General features: G+C 46.4%; 2 protein-coding genes across 5 annotated transcripts in view; one reads left to right on the forward strand and one right to left on the reverse strand.

Annotated features, from left to right (window-relative positions):
• Positions 1-20738, reverse strand: part of LOC140425483 (uncharacterized) — a 169922-nt gene extending 149184 nt beyond the window's left edge. For 2 of the 4 annotated variants that reach the window (XM_072509801.1, XM_072509800.1), the window contains exon 1: positions 20599-20738. The gene's annotated coding sequence lies outside the window, so the exon portion shown is untranslated. Of the gene's footprint in view, positions 1-19483; positions 19635-20598 lie in introns of those variants that run through there. The other 2 variants (XM_072509798.1, XM_072509797.1) reach the window with 1 other exon arrangement.
• The window catches only part of pik3r4 (phosphoinositide-3-kinase, regulatory subunit 4), a 143564-nt gene continuing 138639 nt past the window's right edge, over positions 19672-24596 (forward strand). Inside the window, exon 1 of the mRNA XM_072509794.1 lies at positions 19672-20812. Within this exon, the coding sequence (XP_072365895.1) occupies positions 20083-20812 (730 nt within the window). The 5' untranslated portion in view covers positions 19672-20082. The remainder of the gene's footprint in view (positions 20813-24596) is intronic.

Raw genomic sequence — 24596 nt, forward strand, 5'->3', positions numbered from 1 at the left:
TTTGGGTATTAAAAGACCGGTTCCTGGGAGGTCGTTTTGCGAGACTTGAGGAGTTGGGGGAGAAATATGGACTGGGGCAGGGGAAGTATTTAGATACCTGCAGTTCCGGGACTTTGCCAGGAAGGAGGTTCAGAGCTTCCTGATACCGCCGGCCCCCTCGTTGATGGAAGAGGTATTGACAACAAGGGGAATGGAAAAGAGGGTGGTGTCTTCGATCTCTGGGAGGATTTTGGGGGAGGATAAGGTATCCTTGGAGGGGATTAAAGCGACGTGAGTGGAAGAGATGGGGAGGTTATGGAAGAAGGTCTGTGGTGTGAGGTGCTCTGGAGGGTAAACGCCTTAACCTCGTGCGAGAGGCTGGGGCTGAACAGCTGAAGTCACAAGGGTGAGGATGAGCCGCTTCTTTGAAGGGATAGAGGATGTATGTGAGCGCTGTGGGACGAGCCCCGCAGACCATGTTCACATGTTTTAGTCCTGCCCGAAGCTGGAGAAGTATTGGCGGGAGGTGTTTAAGGTCATCTCGGGGGTAATACATGTGAGTTTGGAGCCAGGGCCCCTAGTAGCCATTTTCGGGGTGTCGGACCGGCCTAGGCTGCAGGGAGAGGCAAATGTTTTGCCTTTGCCTCGCTGATTGCCCGGAGGCGGGTCCTGCTGGGGTAGAGGTGAGCTTCTGCGCCCTGTGCCTCGGTTTGGCGGGAGGACCTGCTGGAATTGTTGACACTCGAGAAGGTGAAGTTTGAGCTGAGGGGGAAGAACAAAGGGTTGTACAATTCATGGGGATTGTTTATCATGCACTTTCAAGAATTGGTTGTCATCGAACATTAGGGGAAGGATTGGGGAGGGTTATTAGTGGGGTTGAGCACATTGTTTAGCGGATGACCGTTAATTTTCTTTTGGCAGTTTTGTTTTACTTGGAATATAGGGTGATGTTGGGGTTTGTATATTGAAGGGGATGTTGTTTCGTTGATTGGTACTTTCTTTGTTATTGTTGGTTTTCTCTTGTGTATTTAATGAAAATGTGGAAAATGAGGAGAATAAAAAGATGTTTAAAAAAAAGTTAAAGGTTGCGCAATGGAAGTACAGATATTCTGTGCTTTTGTTACAATTGTGACTGATGTTACTACTGAACAAGTTAGATCCCAGACAGAACTTGGCTTGACAGATCCTAACTTTTATTTTTTCGTTTAGATCCGTGGTAGGCAGCTACTGAACAAATTCACAGGATTATCGATGAATATTTAACAAAATGATAAAACATGAAGGAAAGATGAATTACAACACAACTCCTTTACCCCAGCTTTACCATTATAGATACATACAGAACTGTAGGAATAAGACAAGTTACAAAATCTATCCTGTAGTCTAATGTTCTTGGTAAGTGCACAGTCCGTGTAAACCAATAGGCAGACTGTGGTCAGACACACCACACTCTGAAACTAAGTGACAGATGCCACCCAAGACAACTTCTATGGATTTCTCATCAATTCCCCCAGGCACTTGTCACACTTGAGCCAATTGGTCTCACTGGAACTCCGACTTTCACATGAGGGTTTCCAAATTCCGCTCTCGAAAAACACGTTTTGAAATCTTCTCCCAAACAATGCTTTCTCTTGGATAGCTTCACCAAGGATCTGCCACTAGGGTTTTAAACTCTCCTCCCAATATTCCTCTGCCTTGGATCACCACATGCATTCTGGCTTCCATATAATCTCTCACATCCCCAGCCACACAAAACGAACACCACTGCTTCACAGGATATATAAAGGTGTCACTCATCTTTGGATCACCTCGAATATCTGGCTGCCAAAGTCCACAGGTCTGCAGGTTGCAGCCTTGTCTTTAACTTGAAGCCGCTGCTCTTGACTTTACAGAACAGAACGTTTTTTCTAGATTCCCGTTCTTACTTCCTTTGAATTCATAGCCTCCCTGGAACTCTCTTCTGTCTCATTCCCTGGTTTTTGGGGCTTTCTGTTCTTTAGCTTGGGATTGGCTTTCTGTCCCTGTGTATTGTCATGCATGTTCCAGCACTTTCTGTGGAGCTGCTTACTCCTGGGTTACCTTTTTCAACTGAACTAACTGCTTTTGCTTTCTAATAAAAGCAAATTACTGCAGATGCTGGAATCTGAAATGTAAGAGAAAATGCTGGAAAATCTCAGCAAGTCTGGCAGCATCTGTAGGGGGAGAAAAGAGCTAATGTTTCGAGTCCGATGACTCTTTGTCAAAGTTAACAGACTGAGAAAGTGAACAGACAGTCATCGGACTCGAAACGTTAGCTCTTTCCTTTCCCTACAGATGCTGCCAGACTTGCTGCGATTTTCCAGCATTTTCTCTCTCTTGCTTTTGCTTTCTGTTTGGGCCCCTGGTTACTAAGCAACAGCCCAGTTTAAAAAAAAAACCCTGGGCTGGATTCTCCGTTCCTGACGCTAAGTGCCGACGCCAAAGTAGGGTCTGTGGTGTTTCATGATGGGAAAATCGGCGCAAAGGCCTCACCAATTCCGCTACCGGTGAGGGGCTAGCACCAGCGCCGCATTAAATACCCGCAGAATGCGCGGAAAAAGGTCGGAGAATCGCCGGGTCCCGTGCCGCACATGTGCAGGGCTGACAAGCAGCAGCCGTGCACTGCTACACCCCGCATACACGCACCGGTCATGCCAGAAAAGATGGCGCCGGCCAGGCTGGACCGCATACCCACCCACCCTGACCCCACAACCCACCTCCTGGCCACCATGACCACTCCTGAGAGAAGCCCCCTCCCCCGCCGCCCCCCGGCACGAATCTCGGCCGAGTGTGGCAGTGTTGGACACTGTCCACATGCCGGCATGCCAGGCTCCCGACCGCTGGGACCACACGTGGCCCACACCTTTGGGAACTCGGAGGCGGAGCATCGCGGGTGGGCCGACTGATGACATGCCAACGGTGTTGCGACTGCGCGCGCCGCGCGTCCCAATGACGCTGATTTGGAGGGGGCAGAGCATCGTGAATGCCGTCCGATTCTGGCATCGGAACCCATTCTCCGCCCGATCGCCATTCCGGATTTCGGTGTCAGGCTACGGAGAATCCCACCCCCTGTATTTGCTTTAACATTGTAAAACCCTCACTACAGTACAGGCATCTAAACCAGCTTACAGACTTGCAGGCACATTATTTTAACATGAAACTAATACTGAAGTTTTAGCACTGAGCACACAAATACAGAAACTAAAATTAAGCTTATTTAAAGCTATACCTTATTTCTAATACCCATAAAAACAAATATAAATGACTTTAAACTCCATTTTATCCCTCAATACACTAAGCTAACAAAAGTCTATTGATCACAGCTTTACTAATTTTCTACTGCTTTTTGTAGGACTGTCACTCACTTCCACCACCCTTCGCAAGAATAATTGTTTCTTACTTTCCATCCTAAATGGCTGGGCTCTGATTCTAATGTTATGTTCTCTTATCCTGGAGTTCTTCAACAGTCGAAGCAATTTTTCTCAATTTACCCTATTTATTTCAAAATCCTAAAACCGCCAATCAAATCACACCTTAGCCTAGTATATTGCAAGGAATCCAAGCATTTTCTATATAATCTCGCCTCAAAATCTAACCCTTGGAACCCTGGTAACATTCTGATGAATCGGTGTTGCACTAACAGAATCACAGATTTGGTATGGTGCAGGATGCCAATTGGCCCTCGTGTCTGCATTGGCTGGCCAAATGAGTACCATGGTTTAGTGCCATTCCCCTGCCATTTCTCCATACCCCTTCACATTGCTCCTATTCAAGAAATGATCTCATGCCATCTTGAATGCCTTGTTTGAGCCTGCATTCTCCACAGTTCAGGGCAATGCCCGAACCATTTGATGTGTGAAAATGTTTTTTCTCACATCACGGGCCTGATCGAACGGCCTTGTCACGCCCAACTCTGAACGCGATGAGGCCGTTAAATCTCACGAGAGACCTCTCGTGAGATTTGCAATGCGCTGGACAGCTCATGAGATCTAACGAGATCTCAGGAAACGGCGCAATCTGGTTCTCACTGGGCGGGATCCAGATTTGCTGATCCTTAAATATGAAATTCATACATGATATTGCTCAATCGTTGTGGTGGGGAGAATTTTGTTTTGGACTAACAGCAGCACCTCTGCTGTTAGTTCTGGACAAAACTCAAGAAACTCAATAGCCTTTTGACATGGGCTAATCTGCTTATTCCAATTTGTACAAAAGTTAAAATCACCCATTCTGGACTCTGCCTCTTCTCCATGCTTGTGTAATCTCCACATTTATATAATCTACCACTTCATAGCTGCTGTAATGTGTCCAAACACAACTCCCAACACTGTCTTAAATCCTTTTCTATTGTCTAATTCAACCCTGAAAGTTTCTGCTACTTGCAACTGGATGCAGTTGTACTTGAAAGTAGACTCCAAACTTTGATGTTAGTTCAATATGCTTTATTGAACTTGTTAAGCAGTGCACAGTTCGCTGTGGGTTTGACACTCTACTAATCTAAGCGTGCTTACTATAATTAACTAGACCAGACTAGCTCTGAGCCACGTGTAGAAGGTGTTAACTGATATATACACCCTGTCACTACAGTTGTCACCAGTGGAAAGAGGCAGAGTGTTGATGCCTCATGTGTTTTATAGTGGGAGACCGCCTTCCAGCGTTCTGCCTGATGACTGGTTGTGTTCTGTCCTGTGTGTTGATTGGCTGTACTGGGTGTCTGTCACTGCCTGTCTGTATCTCATTATGTGCATGAGTGCATATCATGACATCTCCCCTTTTATTTAAAAAAAAATGTTGGTTGCTTGGAGCATATGCGACGGTATTAACATGTAGAACTATTTACATTAAATGGCGAGTGGATGAATATATACATAAGAGGTGTCTAGCGTGCAGATACAGAACAACATTTACAAGATAACTGTCTGTAAGTCCAATCTTTGGTGCTTGCGTCTGATCCTTGTTTACCGCCTGAGAGGTGGAGGTGGGGATGACGGCGCCTTGACAGGCGGGATTGCTGCCAGATTGGTGGCCTCGTGGTGCGAGGTGTCCAGAGGAGGCATAACAACATATGGAAAAGTAGGATCTGGTGGTGGGCAGGCAACTTTGCGCAGTGCCCTTCTGTTGCGCCTGACAATGGAGCATCAGCCATACTACTATTTGTGATTTTTATCAATGACTTGGAGGAGGGGGCTGAAGGGTGGGTCAGTAAATTTGCTGATGATGCCAAGGAATGTGGAGGAACAGAGAGATCTTGGGGTTCATGTCCACAGATCTCTGAAGGTTGCCACTCAAGTGGACAGAGCCGTGAAGAAGGCTTATAGTGTGTTAGCGTTTATTAACAGGGGGCATGTTTAAGAGCCGTGGGGTTATGCTGCAACTGTACATGACCCTGGTGAGACCACATTTGGAATATTGTGTGCAGTTCTGGTCACCTCACTATAGGAAGGATGTGGAAGTATTGGAAAGGGTGCAAAGGAGATTTACCAGGATGCTGCCTGGTTTGCAGGATAGGTCTTATGAGGAATGGATGAGGGAGCTAGGGCTTTTCTCGTTGGAGCAGAGGAGGATGGGAGGCGACTTAATAGAGGTTTATAAGATGATGAGGGCGATAGATAGAATGGACGTTCAGAGACTATTTCCTCGGGTGGATGTAGCTGTTACAAGGGGGCATAACTATAAGGTTCAGGGTGGGAGATATAGGAGGGATGTCCGAGGTAGGTTCTTTACTCAGAGAGTGGTTAGGGTGTGGAATACACTGCCTGCTGTGATAGTGGAGTCGGACACTTTAGGAACTTTCAAGCGGTTATTGGATAGGCACATGGAGCACACCAGAATGACAGGGAGTGGGATAGCTTGATCTTGGATTCGGACAATGCTTGGCACAACATCGAGTGCCGAAGGGCCTGTTCTGTGCTGTACTGTTCTATGTCTGCGCCGGATTCTCCCAAGGCCCGGGTTCAAACGCCCATGACTGGAAGATCTCAACATGGTGCCATTTAGCACTGGTCCACACAAATGTGGACCAGACGTAATGGTACCTTGCGGGGGTCTCCCAGTTACGTTGGACATTGATGAGGGGTCCGGAGAACATGGTGGGGAGTCCAGAGATCAAGATCGGGGCGGCATTTAGAAATGGCACCCCAATCTCCTACAATCCCTAGAGTACAGAAGGAGGCCATTCGGCCCTTCGAGTCTATACCGGCCCTAGGAAAGAGCACCCTACCTAAGTGCATGCACTGATGAGCTCAGCCCGTCAGTGCAGGAAAGGAAGGTAAGGGCGGCCTCAGCGGGCATTCCTCGCTGAGGCCAAAAAAAAACCAGAATCCTGTTTGATAGTGGGGTCGTTCTCAGGGCCAACACCCCTCTAAACATGCTCAAAATGGGACTCTTTTTTCCCCCCATTAAATTGTGCCCCACATTTGTTTCTTTTGCAAACAATTTTAAATCTGTGCTCTCTTGTTCTTGATCTTTTATGAGTGGGAATAGTTTCTCCTTATCTACTCTGTCCAGCCCCTTGATAAACACGTTTATCAAGACTCCTCTTAGCCTTCTTCTCTCCAAGGAAAACAGACCGAACCTCTCCAATCTATAACTGAAGTATCTCAACCCTGAAACCATTATTGTAAATCTCTTCTGCACTCTCTCCAGTGCAATCACATCGTTCCTATAGTGTGACGCCTAAAAATGTACATAATATTCCAGCTGAGGTCTAACTATTGTCTTGTATAATTCAACACAACCTTCTTGCTCTTGTACTTTATGCCCCTATTAATAAAGCCCAGAATATGCTTTCTTAACTGCTCTCTCCACCTATCCTGCTACCTTCAATGATCTATGCACATACAAAAGGTTCCTCTGCTCCTGCACCCCATTAAGAATTCTACTCCTTATTTTATATTGTCTATGTTCTTTCTACCAAAATGCATCACTTCACACTTCTCTGCATTGAACAGCATCTGCCACCTATCTGCCCATTCCACCAACTTGTCTATGTCCTTTTGAAGTTCTACATTGCCCTCGTCACAGTTTACAATACCTCCAAGTTTTGTGACATCCGTAAAAGGTCTCAATCATATATATATATATATCAGGAAAAGCAAGGGTCTCAATACTGACTGTGGCGGAACATCACTATAAATCTTTTTCAATAAATCTTTATTCAACGCCTCTTAAAGGCATTAATTAACTGTAAATCAGTTCCCCTCTTTGTAAGTCTGTTCCATGTGCAACTCACTCAAGAAGCCACAAAATTAAAAGAATGACAAAATTACCTGTAGCAGACCTGGATGTGCAGTCCGATGAGCAGCAGAGGAAATTGTGATTACAAAAGTGATCATTATATCCTGGTGTTCACTTATGTGATATCTCATTATTTATTTCCAGATCTTATGTGTCATGTAATTTATTTTTTGCCCAACAAGTTAGAGAGTAATTGCCATGAAAACACAGAAATAAGAGGAATTATTCCCTCCAACTGGTCTACCTGCATTCCAAATTTCTATCTATAGCAAATAACGGTATTGCTTGCAGACTGTACTATCCTCCACAAATTAGGTTTGGTTTAATATGCAGCCTCATGGCAATAACTTGTAATGGTCAAAATGAGTGGGATAACTCAAAACATGTGTCAGCCTTGACTCGTGGCAACATTTTGTGGTACTGAAAACAGGCTGCCAAGACACATAGGCCAGGAACAGAAACTGTCACGAGGCCCTGGCTGGAATCGATACTGGTCATCTGCAAGGGCACCCAAGTCAATGCATAAACTCATTATCGCTGGGCAGCACAGTGGCACGGTAGTTAGGACGGCTGCCTCAAAGAGTGGCACAGTGGTTAGCACTGCAGTCTCACGCAGCCGAGGTCCCAGGTTCGATCCTGGCTCTGGATCACTGTCCGTGTGGAGTTTGCACATTCACCCCGTGTTTGCGTGGGCTTTGCCCCACAACACAAAGATGTGCAGGGTATTGGTGGATTGGCCACGCTAAATTGCCCCTTAAATGGAAAAAATGAATTGGGTACTCTAAATTGAAAATAAAAGGACTGGTGCCTCATGACGCCGAGGACCCGGTATGATCCCAACCCCGGGTCACAGTCCATGTGGTGTTTGCACATTCTCCCCATGTCTGCATGGGTCTTACCCCCACAACCCAAAGATGTGCAGCGTATTGGTGGATTGGCCACACTAAATTGCCCCTTAATTGGGAAAAAAAATAATTGGGTACTCTAAATTTATATTTTTTAAAACTCGTTATCGCTGTATGGACCTTGTGATTACCCACTCCCATTTACACAAAAGAACAAGACCATGCTATGAATATGTAACGAACTTCCAGACACAAGTGATCAACTTTGCAGCAGGATGAAGAACAGCCAAAAGCCATCACACTCCATAATGAGCTGTTGGCTGGTCACACGAGGGTGTTTCCGATGACAATGGGTCTTGATTGAATCACCCTGGACAAACAGAAGTATCCTGTCTTTCCCATTAACGAGTTGGGGTCTGGATGGGACAATGGCCAGTTGTGGGCGTATGCCTATGACTCAATGCTAGCATACGAGTATAAAGAAAGGAACGTTAGAACAGACCCGTAGCGATAACCTGAGAGTCCCCCAGACACAACCATTGCAAGAAGAAAGGGCCCTGGGTTTCGAAGCCCAGTGAAGATATTCACATCGAGTGATTGTAGCCTGCCAGCCTCCTTCACTAAGTGCGGGTAAAACCTAAAACCCAGCTGTGAGTCTGTGTTACACTTTGTTGATGTGGAAAAGCCGGCGTTGGACTGGCGAGCACAGTAAGAAGTCTTACTACACCAGGTTAAAGTCCAACAGGTTTGTTTCAAACACTAGCTTTCGGAGCACTGCTCCTTCCTCAGGTGAATGAAGAGCTATGTTCCAGAAACATATATATAGACAAATTCAAAGATGCAAGACAATGCTTAGAATGTGAGCATTTGCAGTTAATTAAGTGTTTACATATCCAGACATAGGGGTAACCCCAGGTTAAAGAGGTGTGAATTGTCTCAAGCCAGGACAGTTGGTAGGATTTCGCAAGCCAGGCCAGATGGTGGGGGGTGAATGTAATGATACATGAATCCAAGGTCCCGGTTGAGGCCGCACTCATGTGCGGAACGTGGCTATAAGTTTCTGCTCGGCGATTCTGCGTTGTCGCGCGTCCTGAAGGCCGCCTTGGAGAACGCTTACCCGGAGATCAGAGGCTGAATGCCATTTGTTGAGTAAGACAATTGTGAATATAATTGTGTTAAACCGTGAACCTGTTTTGTCCTTTGTTCATCATAAGGACACCTGGGTAAAACTTTTGAGTAAGTAAATTGGTCATAAGTATCTGAGGTTTTACAGATACACCAACTTTCACCTTGTTCAGAAGATTGTGGATTCAAATCCAACTCCAGATTTGAGGACATAATGGACGTTGAGGCAGTGTTGTTGAAGGTGTTCTCTTATAGATAAGACTAGACTGAGGCCTGTCTGCTCTCCATTTGACAGGATATGACTCGTGATGGTGATCACAGCTTTTCAGTATGTTTATCAATGACTTGGATGGAGGCATAGAGGACTTGGATGGAGGAATAGAGGGCTTCAAGACAATGACTTGGATGGAGGAATAGAGGGCTACACGACACAACATCAGATGGCACAGTAAATAGTGTAGATGGGAGGAGGAAATTGCAAAGGGACATTGATAGGTTAAGTGAGTGGACAAAATTGTCAGAAAATGGGAGGTCATCCATTGTAGGCCCAAGAAAGATAGATCAGAATATTTCCTAAATGGCGCAACGCTAGGAACTGCAGATGAGCAGAGAGATTTGGCGGTCTCCAAGCATAGAAATCACGAACGACTAGTTGATTAATGCGTCAGCGCTGCAACAAAAGTGTGGATTTCAGAATGTTTTGGTTTTCGGATAAGGGATGCTCAAACTGTAGTGATTATTCCATCACACTCAATACTTGTGCCTTATAGCTTGTGGGCAGGCATTGGAGCTGGGTTACTCTAACCTGCTCTTGTTGCAACATTATTTATATGGCTGCTCCAGTTCCAGTTCTGGTCAATGGTAACCTCATGCGGGTTGATAGTGCTGGATTCAGCAATGGTAATGCCATTGAATGTCAAGGATCATGGTTAGATTCTCTCCTGTTGGAAATGGTCATTGCCCAGCACTTGTGTGGGGCAAATTTTACTTGCCACTCGTCAGCCCAAGCCTGGACACTGTCTAGATCTTGCTGTATTTGGACATAGACTGCTTTAGTATTTGAGGAGTCACGAATGATGCTGAACATACTGCAATCATCAGCAAACATCTCCACTTCTGACCTTACAATGAACAGAAGGTCGTTGATGAAGCAGCTGTGGGGAGTTTGCACATTCTCCCTGTGTCTGCGTGGGTTTCAGCCCCACAACACAAAGATATGCAGGTTAGTTGGATTGGCTAGGCTAAATTGCCCCTTAATTGGGAAAAAAAATAATTGGGTACTCTAAATTTAAAAAAAGGTCAGACACCCCAAATATGTCCCCCATAGGACTGGGCTCTAAGTCCATATGTACAATTGCCGACATGGTGCTGAAGAATGACCCCCAAAACTTCGGGCAAGACCAAAACATGCGTAAGTGATGGGCTGGGCCTTTCCCACACCGCTCACAAATATTCTCCACACCCTCAAACAACTGGCTCACCTTGACTTTGTCAGGTGCGCTCTGTCACTACCTTTAGCTGTATCAATCCCAGCCTCGCACACAAGGTTGAGGCATTCACCCTCTGCAGCACCACACACCACAGTCTCTCCTCCAGCGCCATCACAAGCTCCTTTTCCCACTTGGCCTTAACCTCCTCCAGAGACGCCCTACCCTCTTCCAAAATCCTCCCGTAGATCGCCCAGATGACCCCCCTCCTACCCTATCACCGACAGTACCCCTTCCAGCAAAGAGGAGGGCGGTGCTACCGGAAAGGTCAGGCAGATCTTTTTCACAAAGGAAGAAGGAACACATTCTCGAAGCACCATTTTGGAAAGTGTAGTCCAGATAACTGTGGGAGTCAGTGGGCTTGTAGTGGATATTAGTGGATAGTCTATTGCCGGAAATGGAGACAGAAAGATCAAGGAAGGGAAGGGAAGTGTCTGAGATGGACCAGGTGAAAGTGATGGAGGGGTGCAAACTGGAAGCGAAGTTGATGAATTTTTCCAGGTCCGGGCGAGAGCATGACGCGGCACCAAAATAGTCATCAATGTATCATCAATGACTACAGCTCTTCGCACCCTACACCCTGTAAGGACTCCATCCCTTTCCCTCAACTCCTTCGCCTCCGTCGCATTTGTTCCGATGATGCCACTTTCCAAAGTGGTGCTTCGAAAATGTGTTCCTTCTTCCTCGACCGTGATTTCCCACCTACAGTTGTGGACAGGGCCCTGAACAGTGTGCGATCCATCTCCCACGCCACTACCATCGCCCCCTCCACTCCCTCCCAGAACAAGGATAGAGTCCCCCTCGTTCTCACATTTCATCCCACCAGCCTCCGTATGCAAAGGATAATCCTCCACCATTTTCGCCAACTCCAGCGTGATGCCACCACCAAACACAACTTCCCTTCACTCCCTCTGTCAGCATTCTGCAGAGACTGTTCCCTCCGAGACAATCTAGTCCACTCCTCCACCATACCCAGTACCTCTTGTGCTTAAACAAAGGGGATTAGAGAAGAGCTGGCTAAGGTCGACTGGGAGCAAAGACTTTACGGTGAAACAGTTGAGGAACAGTGGAGAACATTCCAAGCGATTTTTCAGTGCTAAGCAAAGGTTTATACCAACAAAAAGGAAGGACGGTAGAAAGAGGGAAAATTGACCGTGGATATCCAAGGAAATAAGGGAGAGTATCAAATTGAAGGAAAAAGCATACAAAGTGGCAAAGGTTAGTGGGAGACTAGAGGACTGGGAAATCTTTAGGGGGCAACAGAAAGCTACTAAAAAAGCTATAAAGAAGAGAAAGATAGATTATGAGAGTAAACTTGCTCAGAATATAAAAACAGATAGTAAAAGTTTCTACAAATATATAAAACAAAAAAGAATGGCTAAGGTAAATATTGGTCATTTAGAGGATGAGAAGGGAGGTTTAATAATGGGAGATGAGGAAATGGCTGAGGAACTGAACATGTTTTTTGGGTCGGTCTTCACAGTGGAAGACACAAATAACATGCCAGTGACTGATGAAAATGAGGCAATGACAGGTGAGGATCTTGAGATGATTGTTATCACTAAGGAGGTAGTGATGGGCAAGCTAATGGGGCTAAAGGTAGACAGGTCTCCTGGCCCTGTTGGATATCCCAGAGTGCTAAAAGAGATGGCTAGGGAAATTGCAAATGCACTAGTGATAATTTACCAAAATTCACTACACTCTGGGGTGGTCCCGGTGGATTGGAAATTAGCAAACGTGACACCACTGTTTAAAAAAGGAGGCAGGCAGAAAGCAGGTAATTGTAGGCCAGTTAGCTTAACTTTGGTAGTAAGGAAGATGCTGGAATCTATCATCAAGGAAGAAATAGCGAGGCACCTGGATGGAAATTGTCCCATTGGGCAGACGCAGCATGGGGTCATAAAGGGCAGGTCGTGCCTAACTAATTTAGTGGAATTTTTTGAGGACATTACCAGTGCGGTAGATAACGGGGAGCCAATGGATGTGGTATATCTGGATTTCCAGAAAGCCTTTGACAAGGTGCCACACAAATGGTTGCTGCATAAGATAAAGATGCATGGCATTAAGGGTAAAGTAGTAGCATGGATAGAGGATTGGTTAATTAATAGAAAGCAAAGAGTGGGGATTAATGGGTGTTTCTCTGGTTGGCAATCAGTAGCTAGTGGTGTCCCTCAGGGATCAGTGTTGGGCACACAATTGTTCACAATTTACATAGATGATTTGGAGTTGGGGACCAAAGGCAGTGTGTCCAGGTTTGCAGACGACACTAAGATGAGTGGTAAAGCAAAAAGTGCAGATACTGGAAGTCTGCAGAGGGATTTGGATAGGTTAAGTGAATGGGCTAGGGTCTGGCAGATGGAATACAATGTTGACAAATGTGAGGTTATCCATTTTGGTAGGAATAACAGCAAAAGGGATTATTATTTAAATGATTAAATATTAAAACATGCTGCTGTGCAGAGAGACCTGGGTGTACTAGTGCATGAGTCACAAAAAGTTGGTTTACAGGTGCAACAGGTGATTAAGAAGGTGAATGGAATTTTGTCCTTCATTGCTAGAGGGATGGAGTTTAAGACGAGGGAGGTTATGCTGCAATTGTATAAGGTGAGGCCACACCTGGAGTATTGTGTTCAGTTTTGGTCTCCTTACCCGAGAAAGGACGTACTGGCGCTAGAGGGTGTGCAGAGGATATTCACTATGTTAATCCCAGAGCTGAAGGGGTTGGATTACGAGGAGCGGTTGAGTAGACTGGGACTGTACTCGTTGGAATTTAGAAGGATGAGGGGGGATCTTATAGAAACATATAAAATTATGAAGGGAATAGATAGATGTGGGCAGGTTGGTTCCACTGGCAGGTGAAAGCAGAACTAGGGGGCATAGCCTCAAAATAAGGAGAAGTAGATTTAGGACTGAGCTTAGGAGGAACTTTTTCACCCAAAGGGTTATGAATCTATGGAATTCCATGCCCAGTGAAGCAGTTGAGGCTCCTTCATTAAATGTTTTTAAGATAGATAGTATTTTGAAGAATAAAGGGATTAAGGGTATGGTGTTCGGGCCGGAAAGTGGAGCTGAGTCCACAAAAGATCAGCCATGATCTCACTGAATGGCAGAGCAGGCTTGAGGGGCCAGATGGCCTATTCCTGCTCCTAGTTCTTATATTCTTCCATCAGCCATGGCACCTTCCCGTGCAATCGCAGAAGGAGTAACACCTGCACATTTACCTCTTCCATGCTTAACATTCCAGGCCCAAAACACTCATTCCAGGTTAAGCAGCATTTCACTTGTATCTCTTCCAATTTGGTCTGCTGCATTCGCTGCTCCCAATGTGGTCTCCTCTTTATCGGTGGGACCAAACGCAGACTGGGTGACTTTGCTGAGCATCTTCGGTCTGTGCGCATTCAGGACCCTGACCTTCCTGTTGCTTGCCATTTTAACAAAAGACCCTGCTCCCATGCCCACATATCTGTTCTTGGCCTGCTGCAATGTTCCAGTGAAGCGCAACGCAAACTGGAGGAACAACATCTCATCTTCCGGTTAGGCACCTTCCGGCCTGAACATCGAATTCAACAACTTCAGATGATCAGCCCCACCTCGACCCATTTGTTTTCATTTCATTTTAACTGTCTTTTACAATTTCTTTCTTTCTTTACATTTAATTTCCCCCCATAATCTTATCCAGCTTTCCTGCACCTTTCTCCTCTTTGCTTCCCCCTTTCCCTCCCCCCACACCTACAGTTCATCCTCTGATGTTAGTTTCCCTGTTGTTTGACCTTTCACATCTTTTGTCCTCTCTGGGGACTGCCATGAGCATTCTTTCCCCTTGCTTTCTGTGGCCATTAGCACCCGGTTTCCCTGGGTTTCCGTGACTATGACTCATCTCACTCATTCTCATCTACTTATTTCATTCTCACTCCTCAGTATAAATATTTCCCACTTTCTCTGTCTGTCAGCTTTGACAAAGAGTCATCGGACTCGAAACGGCAGCTCTTTTTTCTCCCTACAGATGCTGCCAGACTTGCTGAGATTTTCCAGCATTTTCTCTTTTGTTTCAGATTCTAGCATCCGCAGTAATTTGCTTTATTCCAGGTCCAATGGCTGCAGCTCCCCCCCCCCCCCTTGCTCCCATTCACTAGCCAACTTGTTCCTGCTATCGTGATGGTCCCTGCTAGAGCCCCCTCCCCCACACAGTAAAAACAAACCAATACCCTGGCCCCCCACATCCTAATCTTCCAACCTAACAAAACACTATAATCTCTCAAATCCAAAAGCAACAAATCCCAACCAATAAACCCCAAACCCTCCCTTCCCAAAGATCACTTAACAACAAAAACCGAAAACCAAATAGAGAGAAAAAAACACATCTACAATGCCAAAAAAAAAGTAAAAGCAAAAGTATAACACCATCAAAGTCTAAAGTCAATTCAGTCCCACTCCATCAGCTTTAACGAACAAATGTGGCACGGTGGCGCAGTGGTCAGCACTGCTGCTTCATGGCGCTGAGGACCCGGGTTCGATCCCAACCCCAGGTCCCTGTGGAGTTTGCACATTCAGTTTCCCCGTGTCTGCATGGGTCTCACCCCCACAACCCAAAGATGTACAGGGTAAGCAGATTGGCCTCACGAAATTGACCCTTAATTGCAAAAAAAGAATTGGGTACTTAAAATTAAAGAAAACCTTTCACGAATGCCTCTACCTCCTCTGCTGTCCCAAAATATTAGCCTGCCTTTGGAGTTATGTGTGACCCTCAGCTTCACCTGGTAGACCACCCCAGCCCTCACGTTGCTTTTATACAACGCCGCCTTCGTCCGACCAAAGGCCGCCCGCCTTCTCGCCAACTCCACTGAGAGATCCTGGTATATACGTATACCACCCCCTTCCTACATCACTTCTCGTTTCAGCTTCGGCCATCTCAGCACCTTCTCCTTCACATGATAGCTGTGGAAGCAGACAATCACAGTCCTTGGTCGCTCATTCGCCTTTGGTTTTGGCCAGAGTGATCTGTGGGCCCTGTCCAACTCGTAGAGGGAAGGGTCCTCCTCCTCTCCCATTCAGTTAGCAAACATCTCTGCAACGTATTCTGTAGACCTCTGGCTCACCAGCCCCTGTTCTCCAGGTCCTTCACCTTGGCTCTTCTCCTATCGAGGTGAACTGGTGACTGTGCTGCGACAATGCCTCCTCCATTCCCTTCAGTACCGCCGTCGATGTCTTTGCCAAAGCCCCCTTCATCGGGGCAAGGGTCTGATCCACCGACTCCTTGAGCGAGGTCATCATCTCCATTCGATGCTTATCAAAGTGTTTCGACATCAGCCGCTCAAACTCCGTCATCACATTGGCCAGCTTACCCACCATAATGGGCGCGGCCGCACTCTGCGAGCTTGCTCCCGCCATCTTTCCTCCCGCTGAACACCCCACCAAACTTGCCGGCGGACTTTTGCTCGCCCCTTTTTCCCTGTATTCTTTTTCTGGGGTTTCGACATCCTTTAAACGCCTTAAGCTTTCCTACGAATGATCATATGAAATTCTTCCCAACAACTGGGTATAAAGGGTCAAAAAACAAAGGCTCTAGCAGGAACCACCAAACTTGCGTCCTCCACCTACATGCCACCACCGGACGTCGGTGATGATCGAGAGATGATAGATGGAGCGAAAATTGGCTGGGTTGGATTTGTGCTGTTTTTGTGTACAGACATACCTTGGCAATTTTCCATGTTGCCGGGTAGTTGTCAGTGTTGTAGCTGCATTGGAACAGCTTGGCTCGGGGCACGGCAGGTTCTGGAGCACGTCTTCAGTACTACTGCTGGAATATTGCCAGGCCCATAGCCTTTTCACTATCCAGTGCCTTCAGCCATTTCTTAATATCACGTGAAGTGAATCAAACTAGCTACAGACTGGTATCTGTGATCCTGAGGTCCTCCAGAGGCCCAGATGGATCATCTTCTCGACACTTCTTGCTGAAGATAGTTGTGAATACCTTATCTATTGCACTGACATGTTGGGCTCTCCCATCATTGAGAATAGGTATATTTGTGGGGCCACCTTCTCCAGTGAGTTGAGAGATTATCTGGCACCACCTTTAGCTGAATGTGGCAGGATCGCAGAGCTTAGATCTGATCCGTTGGTTGTGAAATCACTTAGCTCTATCTATAACTTGCTGCTTATGCTCTTTTGCATACAGGTATTCTGGTGTTGCAGCTTCAGCAGGTTGACACCTCATTTTTAGGTGCGCCTCATACTCTCTTGGCATGCCCTCTTCATTGAACCAGGATTGATGCTCTGGCTTGGTGGTAATAGTAGAGGGGTGGGAATATGCTGGGCCATGAGATTACAGATAGTGTTTGAGTACAATTCTGTTGCTGCTGATGGCTCATAGCACCTCATGGTTGTCTAGACTTGAATTGCTATATCTGTTTGAAATCTATCACATTTAGCACAGTGGTAGTAGCACACAACACGATGGAGTGCCTCCTCAAAATGAAGATGGGATTTAATCTCTTCTGCTATTCCTATGTTCTTTCAGATGTTTATGAAACTTGTGATCTGAAGAAGATGTGTTTTTCTGGTTTCTGAGTAAATATTTAGCCCTCAATTGACAAGAGAGTCATTTTTTAGCATTGACAGTTATCTCAGTGCTGTTTGTAGGATCTTGCTGTTGCGATGAGATGTATTTTCTAATAATTTTTTTGTCTTTATGTTGGTATTCTATGTAGGTAAAGTAAGCTGTGTGTATGTGTGCCCAAGGTAAATTAGAAGGTTGCTAAACAGGTTGTCTATGAGGTCAAAGAATGAAAGGTTAAAGGTGTTAGGTTGATGCATTTCTAAAGAGAGGTTATGGTGAGTTTGAGTTACAGTAGGTGGTTCTAAAATTTGCATTGCGATGTGTGTGGGAAAATTGTTGTTTCCGCTGTTGACTTTCAAAAGGGAATTCAGAGAGAGGTGACAAAGAACATTTGCTCTTACGGGGTTCCAAGAGTAAACAGAGGAAGGTACGTTGAGATTTAAAGACCCAAAAGTAGAGGCAAAATTCATGTTTCTTTATGTTTGATGAAGTTGAGTTCAAAGGTGACCAATGGCATCTGAGGTGAAAGGGGGAAAAGATATTTAAGGAAAGGGAGGTTTAACTGAATTGAATTGCTGTGGGGGAAAGTCCTAAAAATGAACTACTTTGTGTGGGATGCTGAGAAGCTGTGATTAGAGGCAGCCACTCAGACAGAAGTCTTTGTTTTAGGAAACAATTTGTTTTTAAACTTCCTTTTGGAGTTCCATTATCAGAGTGGGAGTATCTGAGAATTCATGTACCTTTATTAAATGCCAACAATTCCTTAAATTGGGTAATATTGACAGGATTTTTCTGGTTAAAATCTATAAGCAGTCATTGCTAAAAGGGTCGATCATTACGTACTTTTGACCAAATTATGTACTCTGACTGGTAGGCATTGCCATGGAAAATGCACCAGTCGATGGTGATTAACAGTCCACTTCCCAACCAATCAGCACTCTCATGGAGTTATAATTTTGTTGTTTCCCCTGACATTAGTGTTCTTGCAAATTGTCCTGATGAGTGCAAAGACGAAAAGCTCACACAAAAAAAGTTATCTTGTTGAATGTAGTGTACTGGATTTTTAAGAATGCACTAACTTCAAAATTACTGCTAAACAGCCTCACGGCGTGTAAAGCTAATTTATATGGGGGAGGTTGTCAAATTTCTCCATAATTTTAAAAATACCACATTTTAATTTTAAAAAGTTTATCATAAATCATTATCCAATCATAATCATTTATTTCACTGGCTGAAATTTTAAATTTGAAGTGAAGCATACCAAGTGTTTTTAATTTCTGGTGTCGCTATGTGGGAATAGTTTGGTGTGGTTCAGCAGCGACCTGGTGGCCGACCTCACTGATACTACATGCCAAACACGCTCTTTAATTGGTGCCAGATTTAAAATGTCATTGGGAGAAGGGAAATTCACACCAAATAGCTCAGTCTTTGTGCTCAAGCTTCCTTCGAGGTCAGTTGTGAGCTTCCTTGACGCTGAAATCCGGGCATCATTCCATAAGACTTGCAACATAAAGAATCCTGACAGAATCCCAACAATGCAGGAGGCCATTCGGCCGATAGAGTCTGTATTGACCCTCCGAAAGAGCACTCTACCTAGGCTCACTTCCCCACCGTCCCAATAACCAAGCACATTGATCATGGCCAATCCACCGAACAGTCCAATATCTTTGGACTGTGGGAGGAAACCCACGCAGACACCGGGAGAACATGCAAACCTTACATGGACAGTCAACCAAGGCCATAATCGAACCCGGGTACCTGGCGCTGTGAGGCAGCAGAGTGTGACCAGATTTTATTTAGCTTTGATGAAGCTTATCAGTGGATAAACAGAATACAGTATCTTACTACTCAGCAAAGATGTGCCGGTTAGGTAGCTTGCCTATGCTAAATTGCCCCTGTGTGTCCAAATGTTAGGTGGGGTTACGGGCATAGGATGGGGCAGTGGACCGAAGTAGAGTGCTCTTTCAGAGGGCCGGTACAGACCGACAGGCCGAATGGCCCCCTTCTGCACTGTCGGGATTCTATGAGAGTTAATAAATAAAGACCCAAACGAATCACAAGAATGAAGAGCGATTGGGATTAACAAACAGTTTATTGGAAGCATAGTCTGGAAATCTTCCGTGGCCCCAGTATCCTTTGGTTTTTGTCGTCCAGCCAGCTCTGCATTCAGGTTTGGTTGTTGTTGGAATAAGCATCTGTTCCCACGACAAACTCCGGGTTTGCTCTGCAATGCTTACCTGCACTAAGCGAGGGGAGGAACAGCTCAATTGGCGAACCGACCCAGTCATCACGCCAGCACCAACTCGGCTTCCTTCCTCCATCCCGTCCCGCCCCCGTGCGCTCGGTTCCGACTTGGGGGGAGTTAAACACAACACAATTTAAACAAAAACACTCGATCCTTACGCTGCTGCTCTGAGTGCCGCCATCTTCCTGCGGGCCGCGACGCAGGACGGGAAGCCGCCGGCTGAGGCATCCCGGTCGCCAGTTCGTCAAAACAAACGTGTCATAGACTTGCAGGTCGCCGTCAAACCGGCCCAAACGCCGCAGCTTGTTAGGGTGGTTGGTTGCTGTTTTATTTTAGGGAACCCTCGGGGATTAGCCTAAATTGTGTTTTTTTTTGTGACGGATTTGCAGTTGGACCGTTTGGAGCCCGAATTAACCGGTTTAAAGAAATTGTGACTGGTGGGGGGGATTTTAAAAAAAAACACATAACCGAAGAGGCTGCGGGGAATGAACAAGCCGCCAGCGGCGGCGATGCTGACTGGGTTTGACTGGACGAGTGGAACGCGTGACCGTTGAAACCGTTAAACCATCGCCCGCGCGCCCCCCGGTCGCCATGGGTAACCAGCTGGCCGGCATCGCCCCCTCGCAGATCCTCTCGGTCGACAGTTACTTTTCCGACGTCCACGAGTTCGAGTATGACAAGAGCCTGGGCAGCACCCGCTTCTTTAAGGTGGCCCGGGCCAAGCACCGCGAGGGCCTGGTGGTGGTCAAGGTGTTCGCCGTGCAGGACCCCTCGCTGCCGCTCACCGCCTACAAGCAAGAGCTGGAGGAGCTGCGGCTGCGGCTACTGGGCGCCCCCAACTGCGTGCCCTTCCAGCGGGCCAGCTTCAGCGAGCGCGCCGCCCTGCTCTTCCGCCAGTACGCCCGCGACAACCTCTACGACCGCATCAGCACCCGACCCTTCCTGGGCAACACCGAGAAGCGCTGGGTGGCCTTCCAGCTCCTCAACGCCCTCGAGCAGGCCCACCGCGCCGGCGTCCGCCACGGCGACATCAAGACCGAGAATGTCATGGTCACCAGCTGGAACTGGGTGCTGCTCACCGACTTCGCCAGCTTCAAGCCCACCTACCTGCCCGAGGACAACCCGGCCGACTTCAACTACTTCTTCGACACCTCCCGGCGGAGGACCTGCTACATCGCACCCGAGCGCTTTGTGGACGGGACGATGTTCAGCACCGAGCTGGAAGCGGCCAGAGACCCAACCACCCCACTGGTGGACCTGACCCACAACAACCAGAGGACCAGGGGAGAATTGAAACCAGCCATGGATATCTTCTCCGCAGGTAACACTTCGAACTGAACAGAGCCGGTTGGTTTTGAAGCAAACTATTCTTTATAGAATCGGAGGGTTTTTGACTCTGGAGGTTTAGAGCACAGGAACCCCCGTTCTGTGCCGGCCATCAAACGCCTGACTATTTTAATCCCATTTTCCAGCATTTGTTCCGTGGCCTTATGTATGCTGCAAGCTTTCAACTTGTTCATCATTGGAGGCTGATGAGGCTGGTTCCTCCAGGCAATGGGCCAGAGCCCAGTCTCTGGCACCACAAGCAGCCCGTCTGCACAGGAGCGGGGAAAGAGAGGAAGGGCAATAGTGGTAGGGGATTCTATAGCCAGGGGAACAGATGGGCGCTACTGTGGCCATCAACGTGACTCCAGGGTAGTGTTGCCTCCCTGGTGCCTAGGTCTGAGATGACACTGAATTGCTGCAGGGCACCCTGAAGGGGTTCGGTAATGAGGGAGAGGTCATGTTTCATGTTGGTACAAATGACATAGGTTGAAAAAGGGATGAGGTCTTGCATCAAGAATTCAGGAGTTGGGTAGCAAACTAAAAAGCAGACCTCTCGGGTTGTAATCTCTGGATTACTCGCAGTGCCACATACTAGCGAGTACAGAACTCTTGAGAATAGCACAGATGAATGTGTGGCTTAAGAGTTCGTGCAGGAGGGAGGTTTTTAATACCTGGACCATTGGGACTATTTCTGGGGAAGATGGGACCTGTACAAGCGGAACGGTCTGCATCTAAACCAGAGCGGGACTAACATCCTTGCTGGCAAGTTTGCGAGTGCTGCTGGGAGGATGAATTTGGCAGGGGGAGAGGACGCAGCCTGTTAGAGGAATATGGATAGAGCATAGCACAGAAAAGCAATCAAGTCAAAGGGAATACAGCAGTGATAAGTTTCAAGGGAGTAAGACCAGGCTGAATGACCTCTGCTTTAATGACAGGAGTATTGCAGGTAAAATGGGTGAGTTAAGGGCGAGGATTGATTCATGGAATTGTGATCTAGTAGCCACCATGGAGATGTGGTTGAGGGAGGGGCAGGATTGCGGAGGAGGCATTGCACTATTAATTAAGCAGTCAGCTACTGCAGTAAGGAGAGAGAGCATCAAATGAAGCTTTGTGGGTAGAGCTTAGCATAAAACATTGCTTGGTGTTTATTATGGGGGTTCACAAAGGAAATGGGGTGGTACAGACCCAACATGTTCCTCTCGGGTAATAGAAAGGAGTAACAAGCCCAGAGAACCATGGATGATCAGAGACTTTTAGCAAGTACAAGGGGACCAAATCAATGGAGTTTAAGAAAGCAATTAGGAGAGCAAAGACGGGATATCAGAAAGCTCTGGCTGGTAAAAGTAGTGAAAATCCCAAGATATTCTAAAAGTATATCAATGGGAAGAGGATAACGAGGGAATGAGTAGGGCCCATTAGTGACCAAGGGAAACATATGTAGGTGGAGCCAGAGGACATTGGTAGGGTGTTGAACAAATACTTCACATCTGTCTTCACCCAAGAGAATGAGGAGGTAGATATGGAACTGGAGAGAGTCTGTGAGGTTCTTGAGCAAATTGTCATAGCGAGTGCCAAAATATTGGGAGGTGTTGGCAGGCTTAAAAGTAGATAAATCTCCAGGTCTGGATGAATTATGTCCCAGGATGCTGTGAGATGTGAAGGAGGAGATTGCAGGGGCTCTGAGGCAAATTTTTAATTCCTCTCTGGCCATGGGGGAGGTGCCAGAGGACTAGAGAATAGCTAATGTGGTTTCACTATTTAAACCAGGGAACTACAGACCAGTGAGTCTCACGTCAGTGGTAGGAAAACTATTGGAAAGATTTCCGAAGGAGAGAATCGATCTCCACTTGGAGAGTCAAGGTTTGATCAGGAATAGTCAGGCTGGCTTTGTCAGGGAGGTAATGCCTTACAAATGTGATTGAATTTTTTTGAGCATGTGACCAGGTGTGTAGCTGAGGGTGGTGCAGCTGATGTAGCTTACATGGATTTCAGCAAATCCTTTGACACGGTCCCATATGGGAGATTTATAAAGAAGGCAAATGCGCGTGGGATACAGGGTAACTTGATAAGGTGGATTCAAAATTGGCTTAGCTGTAGGAGATAGAGGGTGATGACAGGGCAGCTTTCATGACTGGAAGCCAGTGTCCAGTGGCGTACCACAGGGAACTGTGCTGGGTCCCCTATTGTTTGTCATTTATATAAACAACATAAGATGACTGTGGGAGGCAGGATCAGCAAGTTTGCGGATGACACGAAGATTGGCCAGGTGGTTAACAGTGAGGTTGAGTATCTTGAGTTGCAGGAAGATGTAGACGGGATGGTCAAATGGGCAGAAAGGTGGCAGGTGGAATTTAACCCTTAAAAGTGTGAAGTGATACACTTTGGAAGGAGTAATGTGACAAGGAAGTATTTAATGAATAACCTGAACCCGGGAAGTTCCGAGGAACAAAGCGACCTTGGAGTGTTTGTCCATAAATCTCTGAAGGTAAAAGGGCAAGTTAATAGGGTGGTGAAAAAGGCTACAGGTCATTTGCCTTTATTCATCAAGGTGTAGATTACAAAAGCAGGGAGGTCATGTTGGAGTTGTATAGAACTTTGGTGAGGTCATAGCTTGAGTACTGTGTGCAATTCTGGTCACCACATTGTAGAAAGGATGTGATTTCACTGGAGGGGTGCGGAGGCAATTCACCAGGATGTTGCCTGGGATGGAACATTTACGTTATGAAGAGAGGTTGGATAGGCTTGGATTGTTTTCACTGTTGCAGAGAAGACTGAGGGCTGACCTGATTGAGGTATGCAGGATTATGAAGAGCATTGGCAGGGTGGGTAGGGAGCAGCTGTTCCCCTTAGTTGAAGGGTCAGTTACGAGGGGACACCAGTTCAAGGTGAGGGGCAGGAGGATTAAGGGGGATTTGAGGAACAATGTTTACCCAGAGGGTAGTGACGGTAATGAATGCACTGCCTGGGAGGCTGGTAGAGGTGGGTTGCCTCACTTCCTTTAAAAGGTACTTGGTTGAGCACTTGGGCAGGTCACAGCATTCAAGGGTATGGGCCAAGTGCTGGCAAATGAGATTAGGTAGACAGGTCAGGTGTTTTCAATTGTCGGTGCAAACTCGATGGGCCAAAATTCCTTTTCTACGCTGTATTATTCTCTGATCTAAATGCTTTTTAAATGTTTTGAAAGTTCCTACCTTGACCATCATTTCAGGCAGTGAACTCCAGATTTCCACCACCCTCTTTGGGTGAAAAAAGTATTTTTCTCAAATTCCCTCCTCATCATATGTCTTAATCACCATGGGCAGCACAGTGACACCGTGGTTAGCATTGCGTGCCTCATCGCCACGCGCCAGGGTTCAATTTTGGCCTTGGGTGTCTGCGTGGGTTTCCACTGGGTGCCTGGATTTCTTCCCACAGTCCAAAGATGTGCGGGTTAGGTGGATTGGCCATTTTAAATTGCCCCTTAGTGTCCAAAAGATGTGCAAGTTATGCGGCAGTGGTAGCCAGAAATTGTTACTGGTGATGAATAAGATAGTTTCATTAACATCACTGTTTATAGCGGTCATTGGAACAATGTGTTTAGGTTTGTTTCTAATCTTTAATTTATGATTGAGCCAGAGCATCATTGTACATGAGTGGAAACAAGTTAAGCTGCAACAGATCCCCATGCAGTATCTGCAGCTCTGCACTGACTCTCAAACCCGAAGTTCATCCTAAAGATAATGAGGACTGAACGGGGTACAATGTGATGTATTACTAACAGCTACATTATTTCATTGCGT

This window comes from Scyliorhinus torazame, chromosome 6 (assembly GCF_047496885.1).
Source record: "Scyliorhinus torazame isolate Kashiwa2021f chromosome 6, sScyTor2.1, whole genome shotgun sequence".
Taxonomy (NCBI): Eukaryota; Metazoa; Chordata; class Chondrichthyes; order Carcharhiniformes; family Scyliorhinidae; genus Scyliorhinus; species Scyliorhinus torazame.